The sequence below is a fragment of the Notothenia coriiceps genome, unplaced genomic scaffold (assembly GCF_000735185.1).
Source record: "Notothenia coriiceps isolate Sejong01 unplaced genomic scaffold, NC01 NC01_scaffold00009222, whole genome shotgun sequence".
NCBI classification, from domain to species: Eukaryota; Metazoa; Chordata; class Actinopteri; order Perciformes; family Nototheniidae; genus Notothenia; species Notothenia coriiceps.
The window spans coordinates 1-16,811 of record NW_011341923.1 but is presented as its reverse complement, the minus strand read 5'-3'; the positions used below and the strand labels follow the sequence as shown (position 1 = coordinate 16,811).

The following is a 16,811-nucleotide window of genomic DNA, read 5'->3' as shown; positions in this document are numbered from 1 at the left end:
TCGACTTCAGCCTTGTTCTTGATTTGTTATTTACGGGCGGCTGGCTTATAGGCGCAATACCGCCCCCTGGATTATATATAGTGTAATACTGCCCTGAGTGACAGACTTTTTTCCCACTCGTAAAAAAAAGGCGTATTCGCCGCGTGACTGCATGTGCCGAACCGTGACGTCCGAACCGTGACGGTACGGGACGAATAAGGATACCGTTACACCCCTACTTCTGGGGTCATTTGGGTGGATTTTCCATATTTCCGGCCCCCCCTCGGTCGATTTTGATGATTGACACCTTTTTATCCGTCAGAGCCAATAGAATCGAGGGGAAGTTCCTAAATCCAACTACACGTTACCAGGAACAGGAAGCTGTCATACACCCTGGTAGCTATCATAGCAGCTAATATGAAAACTCTGTTTTTGACATAAAAATGGAATGATGGATTATCAGTAATCATTTCAAAGTGACACAGTTCAATTAATGCCATTGAACACAACTTTTGATCAGAAACAGCAAAAAGTAAGAAATTTCTCCCGTTTTTTCTCCATAAAGCTACGTGATGGGATGTCTGTGTTTGCTTCCCATGTCGCGAGTTCTGATCGCTCAGTGATGATACTAATACCTCTAGAATTTCTGGAATCTCAGCTTGCTAGCTAATATCTTGTTTGTGCAGATCCGATAAGTAATAAAGTATTTATACCTAGAGTTCTGTGCTAAGTGCGTTAGCATTTTTTCTGAGACTTGTGTTTTCGGCTTAACAGGTTAAGTATGTTAGCATGCATACATTTCCTCAGGGAACCATACATTTTGATTGCAAGTCATTCAATAGTTATGAGCTATTTTAGTCCGAACCAAAGTCCAGTTTTCAACGTAATGATATTGCCAACCCTAAAACGAAGCTGATCGCAAAGAACTCCACAGGCTTTTATCTTCCCTTGCTAGGTGTTATATTGCCATGGCTATAAGGTGTGTGTATATTTGAACATATCCACAAACACACCGTAAGTCCCCTGAAACCACAACCTCACACTGTCAGACTTTTTCATTATATAGTGCAGCTTAGATAAAAGCAAACATAATTCCAGGTTCACTTGTCTGCCCCATTGCAACTCGTCATCACAGTTGCTGTGCAAAAATGATGCGAGCAGAGCTATAACTCTGACCTTCTCATATTGGCTGAACATCCAAGAAGCAAACGCAGCTCTGAGTAACCTCACGTCGGCTAATCAACAGGTTAAAGCTGTTGTCACACAGCAAGAAAAAGTCCCAAATTCAATTCCTGGGCACAGCTTTCTGTGAATTTACAAGTAATCCTCTTATTTCAAAGAACTACAATTTTGGAAGACCCCAAAGCTAAGTCAAACTGTAAACAGTCTTTAAAACGCAAATGTGTTTGTACACGATGAATTCTCCTTCCAGTACGGCCATTCAGAGAATCCACACAGATGACGGAGGGTTTCTTCAGATTAATAATATATACAGGACTAAACTGCTCCTTTTTGGAATGAAATCCAAAAGGAAATATACCAAAGGCAGGCACCGACATTGCAGAGGGACAGACACTCTATTATAAATGGTGTTTATTCTCCCACAACAAGTAGTGTACTCCATCATTTGCACACACTAGTTCTCTGTCAAAAACTATACATTTTAATGGGCATGAAAAATAAAAAAGGCAAAGTATATTTGAGGTAATCAGAATCAGACAACGATTAGAATCAGAATTTTAAAAAGAGAGAGAAAATCTACAACATATTTGAAAAATGATAGGTATTGTTTGGAATAGCAGTTAAGGATCAGTGTTTGGATAAGGAATTATGAAGAAGAGAAAACAAATCTTATGACTACCAGGCCTGGTGTTTTTAGAGATTAGTCATCTAAGCCTAACACTAAGATAAAAGGACAAGACTGATGAAAGCAAGGATATTATAAAAATGTGTTATGGGGTTCATGGGATGACCTTCATACAGGAGTGCAGGATCTCGAGGCCGTGAAGTTCCCGAAGTTTGTGGATATGTCTAGAATTGAAGAAAGGAGGATGTCAATTGAAAGCACATTGAAAGTATGTTCAGTGGGGTAAAATTCAACTGACAGCATTTCCTTGCTCCAATTTAGCTGATATGTTTTTAAACCTTGATTGAAGACCCACTGAATACAATTAACTGCACATAATTTGGAGTCAATCATTGGGGTGGAAGGAACTGCCTCCAGAGCTTTTCTACAATCCCTTTTTTTCCATTTGAATATTCAAATATTTGTCTCATTATACTGAGTTGAAACAATGGGTCACGTTTATGATTAGTTGATGGACAGAACATTAATTAACAACTACTTTGACAACGATAACTTATTTGAAACATCCCATCTTCTTACTATTTGAGAATCAGCTGTTTGTCTCATCATTTCATGTCTTTGGAGAAGCATTTCATGAAAGCTTGGGCTCTGGACAAATTCCTCTTGCCATTTCTCACAAAAAAACACATTAGTTTTAACCACAAAATGTATCCAACAACAGACAGGAGCGTTGATCGACTAAATGAACACAAATGTAAGCTATCAAACAAATGCAGCAATCAGCCTATCCATCATGATTTAGCATTCAAAATGAGTGCAGATATTAATTAAAAAAAAGTGGATGTGGATATACTGTGCATTAGAGTAGTTATTCACACAATAGTTTTCGCATGCACAAAATGACTGCAGAGTCGAAGTGGTGGCAGTAACTTGAAAAATAAAATGAAAATACAGAATATAAACACTGTATAATAAACAATATTTAAATACTGACTTTGATATGCAACCACCAATATAATAAATATTTCCAGCTGAGCCAGAACTCCTATCAGTGGGACTTTTTATCTTGTCCATCAATGCTCCTTCAGGCTAGTTTCTATAATGTAATCAGCAGCATGTGGTTTATAGAATGAGGTGAGAGGGCACCTGGGCTCAAATCGACACAACTTCCCCAGAGCAATGGCAGCATTTTGCCGCACAGCTGTCCTCTTAGCGTCCCCCGCTGCGTGGCGCAGCAGCAGCCGCACAGTATCAGTGCCCAGCAGGCGGCTGGCAATTCCCTCCAACTCAAGGAGGTGGGCCAAGCACAAGGCTGCATTTCCTGACACCATCTCATCACAGCTGGAAGCCAGCAAACGACGTAAAACAGACAGTTCTGTATAAAACAATAAATAAAAAGTAAATAAGAAGACAATAGTGTTTTTCAAATGTAATAACAAACACACATGTATTGACATGAAAATCAACAAATATACTGCACACTGCAGACAAGCAGACACACACACCATTTGCATATTAGGTCAACCCTAAAATGTTAATCATAAACTACTGAATGTCAATCATTCCTCACTTTTATCGGACTGCACCAGATCCTCCCGGGCCGACTGACTGGCAGCAGTGCAGAGAGTCACAGTCTTAATGGCATACTTAGTGGCAGTCTGCCCTGTTCCCTTGGTAGGAAGACAAAGAAATAGACTTGTTATTAGTAGAAAATACCCAGTTACCCAATTAAAAATAAATGATCAAGTACACTATACATGTCAAATCTGTTTTTTTTCCTCATGTCTTCATGTAAATATCGTCATTCCACAAGTTAAACACGTGTTGCTGTATTAATAGATACTTGGTTGTATGTACAGATATGCACCTTCAGCAGGGGGAGCATGAGCCGGACCACACCCCCCTGAACAACATGCTGAACGGCCTCAGGGGACTGAGGGAGGACAGTGCTCAGCACACCCGTGGCTCTCTGGAGGACAAAGAACATTGTTGGCATTAGAAACGGAGATTATATAAGAGGAAGAAAAATATAGGAAGTAAGGCGGATAAAAAACACAGCAGAGAAATACACAGGGTAGCAGAGCATCAACAGAAAAGTGTTTTCAGCGAAAGATAGCTAGCAGACAAAAAAAAGACTTAAAGAATATTAGAGTCTAATAGAAGTGGAGAATAGGAAAAGACAATTGTGAAATCAGAAGGTCTTCTGGAGTGTGTTTGCAGCAGTTAATTACAGAAAGTCCTATGTTAAAATGATGAAAACATGTGGGACTAATTATAAAATGTGTTTAATTAGATTCTCTCAAGTAACTTCTAACAATTCTTGCCTCCTGCTCACATGCTCCTCACACCTCCCTTTCAGAAAGCTTAACTTAAATCTATATACTCAAAGTGATAACAAAACAGCCCAAAAGCATTACTTTGGGCTTTAGGGCTTTGGTGTGGCCTTGAATATACAATAAAGAGGAAAGTCAAGTCAAGAAAAGACAAGAAAAGACACAAACTGAGAAAAACATCAGGGACATTTTAAATAGAGGGTGTTGGGACCAGGTGACAATGACGGAAAAAGTTACAGGAACACAGTGTGTGAGCACTAAAATAGAGTAAAGAGGCAGATGGGTGGAAGTGTGGGACTCTGAGGGCATTGTGTAGGCAGTGTGAAACTGCTCTATTCAGCCATTAGCACAGGCCCAGCACCTGGAGCTTGAGCTTTAATCAACTGTAATGACACATAGGACCCTCTGAACGTTGTGGATGGCTGTTACCACCTTTCTGGCACATTGCCAATGACTTCACAAGCAGCAAAGCCCCATTACTCAACGCCGATGTCTTCTATTCCGCCAAGTTTCCCTGAAAGGATGTTTTTTAAATCTTTTTAAGGATGTATGGACGTTAGGAAACAAACTGAATGTTTTCAACATGCATCATTAGTAACGGTTAAAAACGAGTATTAATACTTTTAAAATGTTCTTGGTCCGACAAAGCCAAACATATAAATGTAATAGGAGTTATGGTACAGTAAAGCAACTAAATGCATGACATGTAAGGGTTAAAGTAAGCCTCTTGAGTAATGTTGTGTAGTGCCAAAGTAACAATAACTCACAGTTATTACTCCTCCGTCACTATCCCTCAGCAGGCCCAGGGTGCAGTCGCAGAGTGAGACAGCATGCTCCTACAAAGAACGGGAGAGAAATCTGAACAAACCAATTTTCAGATACGTTTTACCCCTGATGTCACACATCATGGTTCACATAAGTATCCTTTTATTTAATATTGATGACATACATATTTTTAAAGTGGTGTACAGCGAATGTTCTTTAAAAACATGTCCTTCTTTCATTCACGTTGAATGTCAGTTCAGCTTTACTTTATATTGGACACAGTGTAATGATGTCATCAGTTTTTAAAGTGCGGCAAGTAAATGTCTCGCATGACTTTTTTCTTACCTTAATGATTGGAGAGGTGATAGTTGAAAGGTTGATGATCAACCCAAGCATAGGGTAAAGGATTTCTTTGTAATCACTCGCACTGCATTTCCTCTACAAAAACAGCCAACACATTCTACACTTAATAAGAAAGTTTAAAAACTAAAGCGAATATCTTAACATATCCAGGCTACAAAGTGTCTCACTGTGTCATTCAGAGCACACTGTGGTGTTTCAACTCAATGAACAAGTCATTTTAACTTTACTATAAAAAGAAAAAAGTAATTGTACTTACAATGGCGACCACAAAAGCCTTCCAACATTCTGGATCATGGGCTAAATTGTGACGAATGGCATCATCTCGAGCAAGACAGCCAACAGCCGATATCAGTGATGGAAGGACCTGCCGATTGGACTCGCTGATATTTGCCTATAAAATGAAGAAAACACATTTGTTCATTTGCTCACACACACACACACATCTGAATATATCGAGTGTATATATCAATATGAAAACTACTCTGTATCTACATATAGGGTACATAGCTTACCAGTATTGTTGTAAATGGCACAATGACAGAGTCTTTCAACACGCCTCTTAACTGAAGGCAAAATCTGTAAGAAAAGATGAAACATCGCTACCATACTTAACATACGATAGGTACAGTGTATGTGTATTAGAGTACATAATGGTTCCACTATTTAACAGAACTAACCAATATATAACTCATTGTTGTATTAAAATGAACAAGGATACTTTGGAGAGGAGGAGGTGAGTAGAGAGTAAAGATGAATCTTCCATTTAAGTAACACAATCATCAAATTGACCATATGGATTAACTGTAACACATCACAATCCAGTTGCTTTGACTAATGACTACAACAAAAATAAAAGGTGCTCTGTGTCATGTGGGGGGGGGTGTTCTACCAGTCTGTGGTAGCCAGTGTGCTCCTCTTTGCTGAGGAGTGCTGGGGTGGAAACACCAACAAAAATGATTCTGACAGGCTGAACAAATTTGTGAGGAAGGCTAGCTCTGTTGTTGGACTAAAACTAGAGAATCTGGGGTAGGTGGCTGAGGAGAGGACGAGGAGGAAGCTGGACATTATTCTTGAGAACCCCTCCCCTCCATGCAAAGCTCGTGAAGATGAGGAGTACATTCAGCCACGGACTAATCTCTTTTACCTTCTTGTGATATCTAATTTTAACAGTTACTTATATAATGTCATTTTAAATGTTATTATCCTCGTGTGAATCTGTACCGCCCTGTTTTCGTTCTCACTCTGTTGCTGCTTTAAAATCCTGAATTTCCCCACAGGGATAAATAAAGGTCCATCTTATCTAATCTTATATTACCTTATGTCGTGTTATATGAATTGAATGTTTGCAAATGTATAAGTAATATGTAAATGTTTCACAATATACATTTTATTTTATTTGGATCCAATATGGAATTTGGATCGGTTGTATATTATTATCCTCAAAAAGTGAAGTGAAAAACCTCAGTAGCACATAATACATTTGTGTTGGGTAACTCTCTTTGAGCTACAGACAGGGAAATTGATCTTCCCCCTTCACTGCTTGACACCTCGACTTATTTCCTGCTGTGTTGGAGCCTGGGTTTCCCTGTCATGTCTTGTTTTCATGAGGCGCCAGAGAGGAAAACAGGTTGAGAACGGCCTTTTGCCTTGAAGTGACCTTAACCCTTGGATAGCACATGTTGAAATATTAAAGATGCCACACCATTTGTCAGAGGAGCCCTTCTGCATGATGAATAGATGGACTTTAGAGTGCTTTTAATATATATGGATATGATATATTTGAGGGTAATAGAGCGGTGGGTCATATCCTGAGTATCTGAAACTGTGAATTTCCTTGTTCAGTAATAAAGTGAATAGTTTTCTAGGGATTTGTGGGGAGACTACATCAAGTTTGTGAGGCTGTGTATCAGTTATACTTGTTTTCTGCTGCGAAGTTCTCCAGAATCTTGACAGCTGTGTTCTGCTGCTGCTGCTTCTTTGGCTTTAAGATGCACGCCATGAGGTTCCTCACAAACCTTGAGATTCAGAGGGGTAGAGACAGAAAAAGAGAGGAAATAAGAATAGAAGAAGGAAAGAGTGATGGAAAGGAAAAATCATATAAGTACGATAATAATGCTAATCAGGGACAACAATATAATTAATTCCTAATTTTCTGAAAACCAAAAGCTGCAGCTCCGATAATATCACACATAGGATAAGAAATCACTTAGGCCCCTTTTTAATCTATGGAAACTATGTCCCAGAGCGATGATTTCTAACAATTCTTGAAATCTCATTAAATAGACATGGCAATTGTACTAACAATGCCAAACATATGGCCCAGGGCTGAACTAATGTCTTTCCACTAATTTCATTAAGGGAAACAAAGTAAAATGTAAGATCATTTCAATACTTTGAGATGGGACTACCTAAATGAGAAAAACATTGAATAGTTTAGTTTATAGGAAACATGCAGAAAACCTACTACATCTGAACATGGAAACATTGTGATGTAAATGTGCATAAAGTAAAAGTAAATAAACATCTTACTTGTGCCCATTCAGGTTGTCAATAACCAAACGTCTGCCATGTGGCGTCTGTGAGTATAAACTTAGTAATGCCAGGCATTCTTCCCGCACTGCAACATGCTCGGCTGTTACCAAGTCAACAATGGACCGTCCGATGACTGGGCACGTTATCAACATTTTCTGGTTTTCATCTGAAAAAAAAGGAAAACATGTTATGTACAAAATATGAGCTCAGTGGACACAGTACCCCGTTTGTTCCCAAGGAACAACCACCTAATCTGTAAACACAATTATACGAATATTAGGCTGAAAAAACACTTTGTTGTTAATAGGGGTATTAACAAACACACATGCACACGCACACGCACACACACACACACACACACACACACACACACACACACACACACACACACACACACACACACACACACACACACACACACACACACACACACACTGAGTATCACAGTTGGCACAGCGGGTGGATTTGTTGAAGCCCACACAGCTTTTGTCATTCAAAGTGAAAATAAAGGCTTGACAAAAGAAAGGCTTAGTATAACAGTGACAAGCTGTGCAGTAATGACACAATGCAGAATAATAATTCATTTTGTACCTCTATTCCCTGTTAACTTAGTGAGAGCATCTGGCTACATGAACAAGACAGAACTTGAAAGGTAACTCAATGTAATACATACCGTTTCCACAACAGATAACCCTCCATAACTTAAGAGCAGACACACACAACTCCTGGCATCCTGGATCCTTTGTTTCCTGCAAAAGGCAACTGCAGAGAAGATGAAGCTCAGTGATCAGTGTTTCATTGTTCTCTTCTAATTGACATAATACAAATCAAATTTAAATATTACTCTGAAATAATTTCAAAGTAATTTATATACAAGTATGCCTCCACGCAAAATAAAGGATGAAATAAAAAAATGAAAAGCAGAATGTAACACATGACCAAGTTTAAAACAGCAAACACATGTAGCAAGTACACAATTCACTAGATGCCATCTCATCTCAGATAAATACGATGCATTCATGGGTAAACAGCAAAGCCCTTATTTTTGAGGCACAAAATGTAAAGCGACTATCAAACACTAATAATAAATAACAAGGAATAAAAAAAAATTCAGTATAGCTATATAAAGGAAATAGTGCAATAAGAATGGACAAACACTTTTTTGTGAGCATGCAGTATGAACTTGGGCTAATAATGGCTTAGTCATCATAAGGCACTTTGCCCTTCAATTTATCTACATCTCTTGTAGGAACCTTATGTGAGTTAGCAACTTGGCCATCGCTCAGATGCTACTTGACAAGTCATCAGTTATCCCACTAAGGGGTTTGAACTTGACGTCACTTTTGTGTCTGCCCTGAGGAAGATGGAATGTATTGGCTCAATCTTACAGGATGATCTATAATCCTTATATTTGTTACATGTTTTTTAGAAGAAGATGTTCTGTGAGCAATTGCCCCAATTTTTTCACCAACCCGTTACTGGACCTATCATACTATATTTGAATAATATAGTGTAGGACCATACCTATATAAGGCATATTTATACTTTTTATTTTTCAAAATACCAAACAGATCATGCACTTTAGCCATTCCTCATTTCGCTCAATTTAACACTGTCTTTGCATGGGCTGATTCTGTGAGAACAGCACAATCTACAGGCCTGGCATGTGTACTACAGCGTCTCCAGCGCTTTCGAATGGCAATGTCCGTCGCTGTCTCCTCCTGATTGGTGGAGTTGGCCCAATAGCCGTAGCGCCACTTCTGTGACGTCATAGAAGTGTTCAAATCTGGATCAGTCTGTATCAGATCCGTTGCAGCCCCTTTTTAAGAGATTTGGGTATGGAGGAAAATAGAGAGGGTTGTGTTTTCTGACACTTGGTGAGTTCCCTGGAACACCGGGGACACATGTTCATGTATAAAAGACGTACAAAAGTGCATTTTGCATGATTGGTCACGTTTAATGTAATTTTTTCTTAATTTCTTTTTGGATTTCTGTGGGTTTAACACCACACAAACCCTTGAATTTCCTTTAGCTCTTAAATTCTAAACCAGACAACAACAATGCACCGGCTGAGTTCATTGTGTGTGACATGGTTCACAAAGGTTTCAGTTAGTTGCATCTGGCTCCCAGCAGTATTCTTTATGGCTATTTTATTGTAATATCAATGCACTCTCTATCTCTCGAAACACAGTAACTATAATATAATGTCAGTGATAACAATGAAAAAAACTGAAAAATGTGTGACTAGTTAACAATAACCTTACTGATCTGAACTGAGGGACTTATAATTGATATCATGTGCAAAACACCCCTTTTTTCAGGGACAAAACAAAGGGCTCATATTAGCGCTAGTCTCAATCTTCAATGTGATCGCCTTTTCCTATTTGGCTGAAAGCACAAAAACCAAAGAGAGGGCGGGAGAGGATGGAAAATGATCTCTCAAGTTTAGGCCATCATTGTGTCTGTATGCGCCGGTCTCTGGGTCCATCTGTCATAGCGCCACTGAAAACTGACAGCTACCTCTCTCCCTCTGGTCTCCTTACCTCCTCACTGTGTCATTGCTGCCGATGATACTGAAGCCATTGTTCAGTCTGAAAAGGGTCTGGCCTGTACCTGATAACGAGAACAGTAGATAGTGTGAGAAAACAAAAAACGACATATCAGCACCAGGTACAGTAGCCACTTGGGTTTTCAGAGAAACACACACCTGTTCAGTGATTTAGAGACATGGGTTGGAGAGAAAAGAATAAATAAAAGATGTTGAGAGAGTAAGGTATAATGAGGAATGGTCTATCTTCCACTTACAATGATTTGTAGTCTACTAAAGTACAGCAGGACAGTTAGGGAGCAGTTTAGGGGTGAAAGCCAGTAATGTCAGCCCTGCTTAGTTCCTTTCAGTTCTGAGTTATGTAAGGTTGCCCTTTCCTGTTGAATGGTACTGTGAGACAGGCATTATATCTTTGCCGGTACACTTTTATTCACCTAAATCAAGAAGAAAGAGCGATCGGATAAGAAATGTTTGCTATTCTGCAGTGGACAGCCAGTGAAAAGGAATAAGGCATTTTAAGGTTAAAGCAAAAATAGAGGGTTATCAATACACAATGATGTGGGTTTTATACAGTTTTATGGTTTACTGAGTGTCAAGCTTCAAGCTTCACTTGGTCAATTCCATCAGTCTTGGCTATGTGGTCAAATTACCTGAAGTTGTACACAACCTGTTCAAGAGCAGTAATGGGGTGGAGCATTGCAGAGTAACTTTTTTACAATTTATTTCGTAACTGAAATATAATCTAAATGAAAACTCCAGAGAGGGCGGTGGTGGAGAAGTCCATAGGGACTTGGCTTGGCAACTGGAAGGTCACCAGTTCAAGTCCCGGCGAGACCAAGTGCTACAGAGGTGTCCCTGAGCAAGGAACTGTTCCCTACACTGCTCCCCGGGCGCCGTTCATAATGGCAGCCCACTGCTCCTAACACTAGGATGGGTCAAATGCAGAGAAACCATTTTGTTACATAGTACCTGTACTGTGTAATGACAATAAAAGTGAGGGCTTTTGACCTTGAGGAACTCTACTCCTGGGTTGTTTTACAAATGCTGCAATTTTAGTTGCTAAGTCTTAGGTCAAACATTTTTAAAGAAATGTCAGCAGCAAACAGAGGAGGAGTGAACAACCTGGTGGAGAGCACCTGCTGCCAATGGCCCCCTTTATAGTAGAGTACTTTAAACAGATATCCTGGAATATATTGTGCACAACACATTTACCACAAGCACAATATATCAATTTGGTTTTCCATGCTGAGAAAAAGCTCTGAGGGCATTTTCTGATGCAGCACTGTGCTAGTTCTAAGCCAATGCTTGATATGATTTGCCATCTGCAACCATTTCCACACATTATGTTGCAGCATGGAATTTGTTTTCTCTCCTTTTAGTGATAAACAGTTGCAGTGTGGACAAATAATCTTTTTCAACAAAGTTTTAGAAGCTGTTTCTGAGAATTGTGCAAGAAATTCTGGTACTTATTTTGACAACTCTTTTGACATCCTGTCAATTATATATAAGCATTGATAATTCCACGGAATTTGACAGGACCCCCGTCCACCTAGAGGTCCTTAGTCTAGACTGTCAAAAATCCACAAAGCCAACGAAACAGGAACCATCACTCTCTACCAACTATAATTCTGACAGGGTTATGTGCAGGTAATGCCACTGAGGTTAAGGAATGGACAACATGTGTTCCATTAAATTGCACCCACGACAGCCACAGAAGGCTTAATAGTGTTTGCTGTCACCTTGTAACAACCCCCCTCTGTACCTACTGTGAATACAGAATACAACGAAAAATCGCCTACACAATCCTGTCCTTACACTATGTCGATATCTTAATGCTGGGCATTTCCTTTTTTAATGTTCATTATGTTTTACAACACCACTTAACTGGTGGAACTGCTTACCTTGCTAGCTCAGAATGGCCCACTCAGCAGTTCAGCAACTAAACTATATTATCATAGAGGGAGGTCTAATTCTGCTAGTTAAGATCTTCCTGCTCTGATAATGGAATACATATACAAATAAAGTTGTTTTGCACAGGAATATGTATGCAGCTGTGTAAGTGTCATGTTATAGTGTTACATAGTGTTGTCGTGGCTCACCACACTAGCCACCTCTGGGGTTTTGCTCTTTCGGTGTGGCTTTATAGTCTTTATTGGAAATTTGCTCAGTGTAACAAGCAAATGGAGTGTGAAGAGAATCAGTGATTGACAGCGTTAAGTCTCACCCTCTCTTCCATTACAGTAGTAATAATAATAATCAGTTGCTGCAGCCCTGTTTGACCTGATGACATGCCCTAGAACGTTTGCTGTGAGAGCTTGAGTACAAACTATTTTTATGGCCCATCTTTGTTCTTACCATTTGGGCCATATAATCGAGAAATACAGTAGGTGACCCAGTGAAGGAAGATTAAAGAGAACAAAGATTAAAAGAGAAGGCTAAATATAATGCGCAAAACTCTCCAAATAACACTCACAGTCAGTAACTGCTGGTGACAGAGTCTCCAATCCTCCACAGTAGAACATGGGAAGCTGGCCGGGCCGAGACAACTTCTCCAGCAGCACGGGCACTCTTATGGCATTCGTCTCCCCCATGACAAAATCTTGCATTGCATTTATCTCCTGACTTTGTCTCTCCTCTTCCAAATCAACCTGGTCCAGGTATTCTGCATGGAGAAAATGTATTCAATAGCAGACACTGAACTTTGACTGTCACACAAAAGAGAGAAGGGGAAGCCTCGTTGTATCGCAAAAGCTATTCGGAAGCAACCACCCCACCTGCCTATTGCCATAAACTATACATGAGGACTTAAGTGGGTCTGTAGTATTGAAAATGTAATGCTTGCTACATATGGCAATAGAAAAGAGACTGAGATACAGTGCAGATTTGTGTGATAGCCATAAAGTAGCAGCGTTTATTCTCAGCAACATTTTGTAGAAAAGAGTGCTGGACCATAAAAGGTAAAACTAAGGAGAGCTCAATATGTCTTTGTTGGCTTGGCCGTAGTAGGGCCTTAATCTTAAGGATGTGTCAAAAACTTCCAAATAATAGATCTGCAGTCAGTGAGACCACAACAATAACATCCAACTCACCAACAAGGCCATTCTCAACTAAGTATTGTATAAATAAAACTATGGAATAATAATAAAACGTAATCATGTGATACAAAAAATGTTTAATGGGCAGTCATGTTACATAGCCAAAGAACGCAGATATCACAAAGGACTTGAATATGTTAAAGATGTCCTTAACTGACCCCTGGAACCCCCCTTTACCTTTCACCATTTTCTCCCTCGCAGGTTCAATTTCCCTCATCTTTTCAAAGCATTTTCTGGACTGAAAAGAGAAGAATTTAGTTCATCACTGCTGTGTGCTTCACTTCTAAAGCTATGGAAATCAATATCATGGTGACTCCAACAGATTACAGTTTCAGTGCAATACGTAGAAAACGATGATGCAATTTTATTTATTTTTTTACCAGATATCAATATTAAAGTCAAGGCTTGCCTCTAAACGGATTGAAATGCTTACAAAAAAAAGATTTTACAGAGGATTGCTTTGAGGCTAGGCTGCATGTGTGCAACATATTTAATTCAAAATTCACTATTAACCTGCTTTATACCAGGCAAATCGCTTTCATTATGTACCCATGTTCCTGCTATAGTTAGATGAGATTTGATCTGTATACAAGAGCAATGTGTAAGAAGCAGTGGTGATTAGATGCAGTGACAGATAATCATACTCACCTCATTATATTTCTTTAATGCCAGATATGCTTTGCCCATGTGGAGGTAAGCCTTAATGCACCCCTCATTACACTGACAGAGATAGAATGATGATGGGAAGAGATTAGTTGAAGCACTTCATCAGCAAAACATCTACAGGTAGATAATGGTGATTTAATGCGTCTCCGCTGATACCACTAACACAAGAAGAGGTTAATGTTCAATATGACCTTCAGAACTTCTCTCTACAGTAGAAATGTGTTGCAATGATAGAGTTCCTTGAGTCAAGATAGATGTATTACATTTAAGACTGTTAAATGCCAGAGGGAATTGAATATAAGAATTGTTTTTACGAATGCCTAGATCTACGTGATTTAAATGTTAAAGGCATTTGGTAAATTGTCTAAAAAAATAGATGTTACCAATTCTTTTGAGACGTTGTTGCATTTAAGGCTCAAGATCGATTGCGAATATCATAATTAATAAATAAATTGGGTGTAATAACTTTTCAAGGATGATCAAATCAAGTTGCTTTTTAGAGCATACAGTACGTACATCCAAAACTAGAGTAATAATTATTCATTGTCAAATTGCGTTTGGCTCGAGTGAACTCAAGAGAACAAAACTCCATGCCACTCGACTATTCCGTTTTTTTTTCTCACAAATATCTACTTTGAGCTCCAAGCATGACAAAGAATGCACGTCAGAGGACACTTTGACGAATGAGGCAGCGATTGACTGACCCCAGTTCCTAGCTAGGCCTTACCTTCAGGGCCCATTCACAGTCACTGATGGCCTCCTTGTACTTCCCCAGCTTGATGTACGCCTAAGTAGATACAGTATTTGAAATTGGACAAGGCAGTCCAGCAGTGTAATTATCAGAGTAGACTTTTAAATGCTGGGTCTTTGGAGCTAAGCGTATTGTTTGTACGATTAACTTAATTGCACATGGCCATTATAATGTCCAAAAGGAAATACCTTTAGTGAACCAAAAGGATTTATCAATATGGTATAATGCTAGGCGCACAAAGGCAGATTCTTTCCGAAGTCTTTTAACTAATTGAAATACAAAAAAACTACAATTTGTGTTGTTTTTGTAGCAAAACATACGAAAGATTAAATGGAAATTGATATTCACTTGTGCTCTGTTGGTGTACAATGGCTGAATGTCCCGTAGTTCAGCCAAGCCATCACTGTAATACTTCACAGCAGTTTCATAGTCTTCTTGCGCGTAAGCTTCGTTCCCCTTGTCTTTGAGTGCTGCATTGACATTAACGGTAAAATATTTCAACTGATGTATTTCGAGTCAAACAGAGCAGCAGATTCAACAAAAATTTCATTTCCAACAGCATCTTTACCATGTGCCTTATTTGCTTTTGCAATTCTCCGTAAGCTCCTGTATTCAACATCTCTCTCCATAATCCTCATGAAATTGTCTGGGAAAAAAGAAGGAAAACTTGAGTGCCAGAAAAGAGAAATAGTAAACATTAAATACACACTATTTTTTATCAATTTCAACCTTAAAGGTGGGGTATGTAAGTTTGAGAAACCGGCTCGAGGTACACTTTTTGTTATATTCCATGGAATGCTCTTAACATCCCGATAGCAATGAATATCTTAAGTGCTTTGACAATAAATGCATAAGAAAATGTCATCTGTGGAAGCCGTAGTACTGTAAAAAGCACGACCAATGATTTTAGCCAGCCCGGCTAAAATAACTGGATGGCCTACCTGCCTGTCAGCCTTCCATCTGTGCACAAACTTATCTCGTGCCCTCATTGGTCATGTGCGCATTCGTGTGTGTTGGAGGAGGGGCTCTGTAAGGAAGTGGCACATTTGTTCCGGCTGTGTATTTTCAAATTCTAGCGCACTCGAGCTGGTTTCTCCAAAATGACCTACCCCACCTTTAAGCTTTCCCTAGTCAGAATTTTGCTACAAATTTTAAATAAGCAAAACCCGAACATCAATGAAAGTCAAATCAAAGATGTGTCATAGACGAAAGAAAGTCATCACTCAACGTTGTTGACTTCATCACTCAGGGAACTTATGTGTGTGATTGTTTATGCTAAAATGCTCTCCGAATGACATATTGTGCTTGTTTTGCATTTGCATCTTTAAGGCTATTGATGAGTCAATTAGATGTTTTTAGTAAGGCAAATGAGAAAAATGAATTCTGGCCATCATTTTCCAGCTCTGATCTGAATTGTTTTCTCTCGTCTGTTTAGAGTTCAGAAAAGGTGAAAACCTTTCGAGGTTCCTTATTTGTGAAATAAAGTGGTTTGTCGGTATAACTTTAATATGTTCCTTATTTCTGCCTATAAAAACAGCTGGGAAATCATTTTGGCCACCAGAGTGCCCCCATTAGAAAAGAGATTACTAGTCTACTAGATGTTTTGTTCAACCTCTCAGGGCTTTTGAACATGCTATATGGCAGGGCTTCTCAAACTCCGGACCAAGGTGCGGATCCGGACCGAACTGCAAATCAATCCGGACCGAACCCTGTGTCCCATTATTAAATATTTTATTTATTTATTTTTAATTAGAAAAAAGAAAAAAAAAGAATTTCTGAATCTGATGAAAATTAAAGTGGACTATATTGGAAAAATATATTGTAGGGCCATACCTATACAAAACATGTCTGTAAAGTTTTGTGCTTAAAATACCAAACAGTTCACCCATTGTAGCCATGCCTCATACTGCTCATCATACCCCTCTTTTGCAGCCCTGTTAAAGAAACCGCGGATTTTGGGTCCTTAGCTTGA

At 39.1% G+C, this 16,811-nt stretch overlaps 1 protein-coding gene across 1 annotated transcript; it reads right to left on the bottom strand.

The window, feature by feature from the left end:
- Positions 1 to 1,563: 1,563 nt before the first annotated feature.
- On the bottom strand, positions 1,564 to 15,485 carry ttc12 (tetratricopeptide repeat domain 12; the record flags this gene model as incomplete). Its single annotated transcript, XM_010770780.1, has 18 exons — positions 1,564 to 2,010; positions 2,933 to 3,161; positions 3,357 to 3,456; positions 3,654 to 3,755; positions 4,887 to 4,955; positions 5,230 to 5,322; positions 5,504 to 5,638; positions 5,760 to 5,823; positions 7,164 to 7,262; positions 7,777 to 7,945; positions 8,453 to 8,541; positions 10,323 to 10,392; positions 12,801 to 12,989; positions 13,600 to 13,660; positions 14,071 to 14,142; positions 14,816 to 14,875; positions 15,188 to 15,309; positions 15,408 to 15,485. Coding segments are annotated over 18 exons (1,871 nt in total), but the record flags the coding sequence as incomplete, so codon positions are not given.
- Positions 15,486 to 16,811: the final 1,326 nt, after the last annotated feature.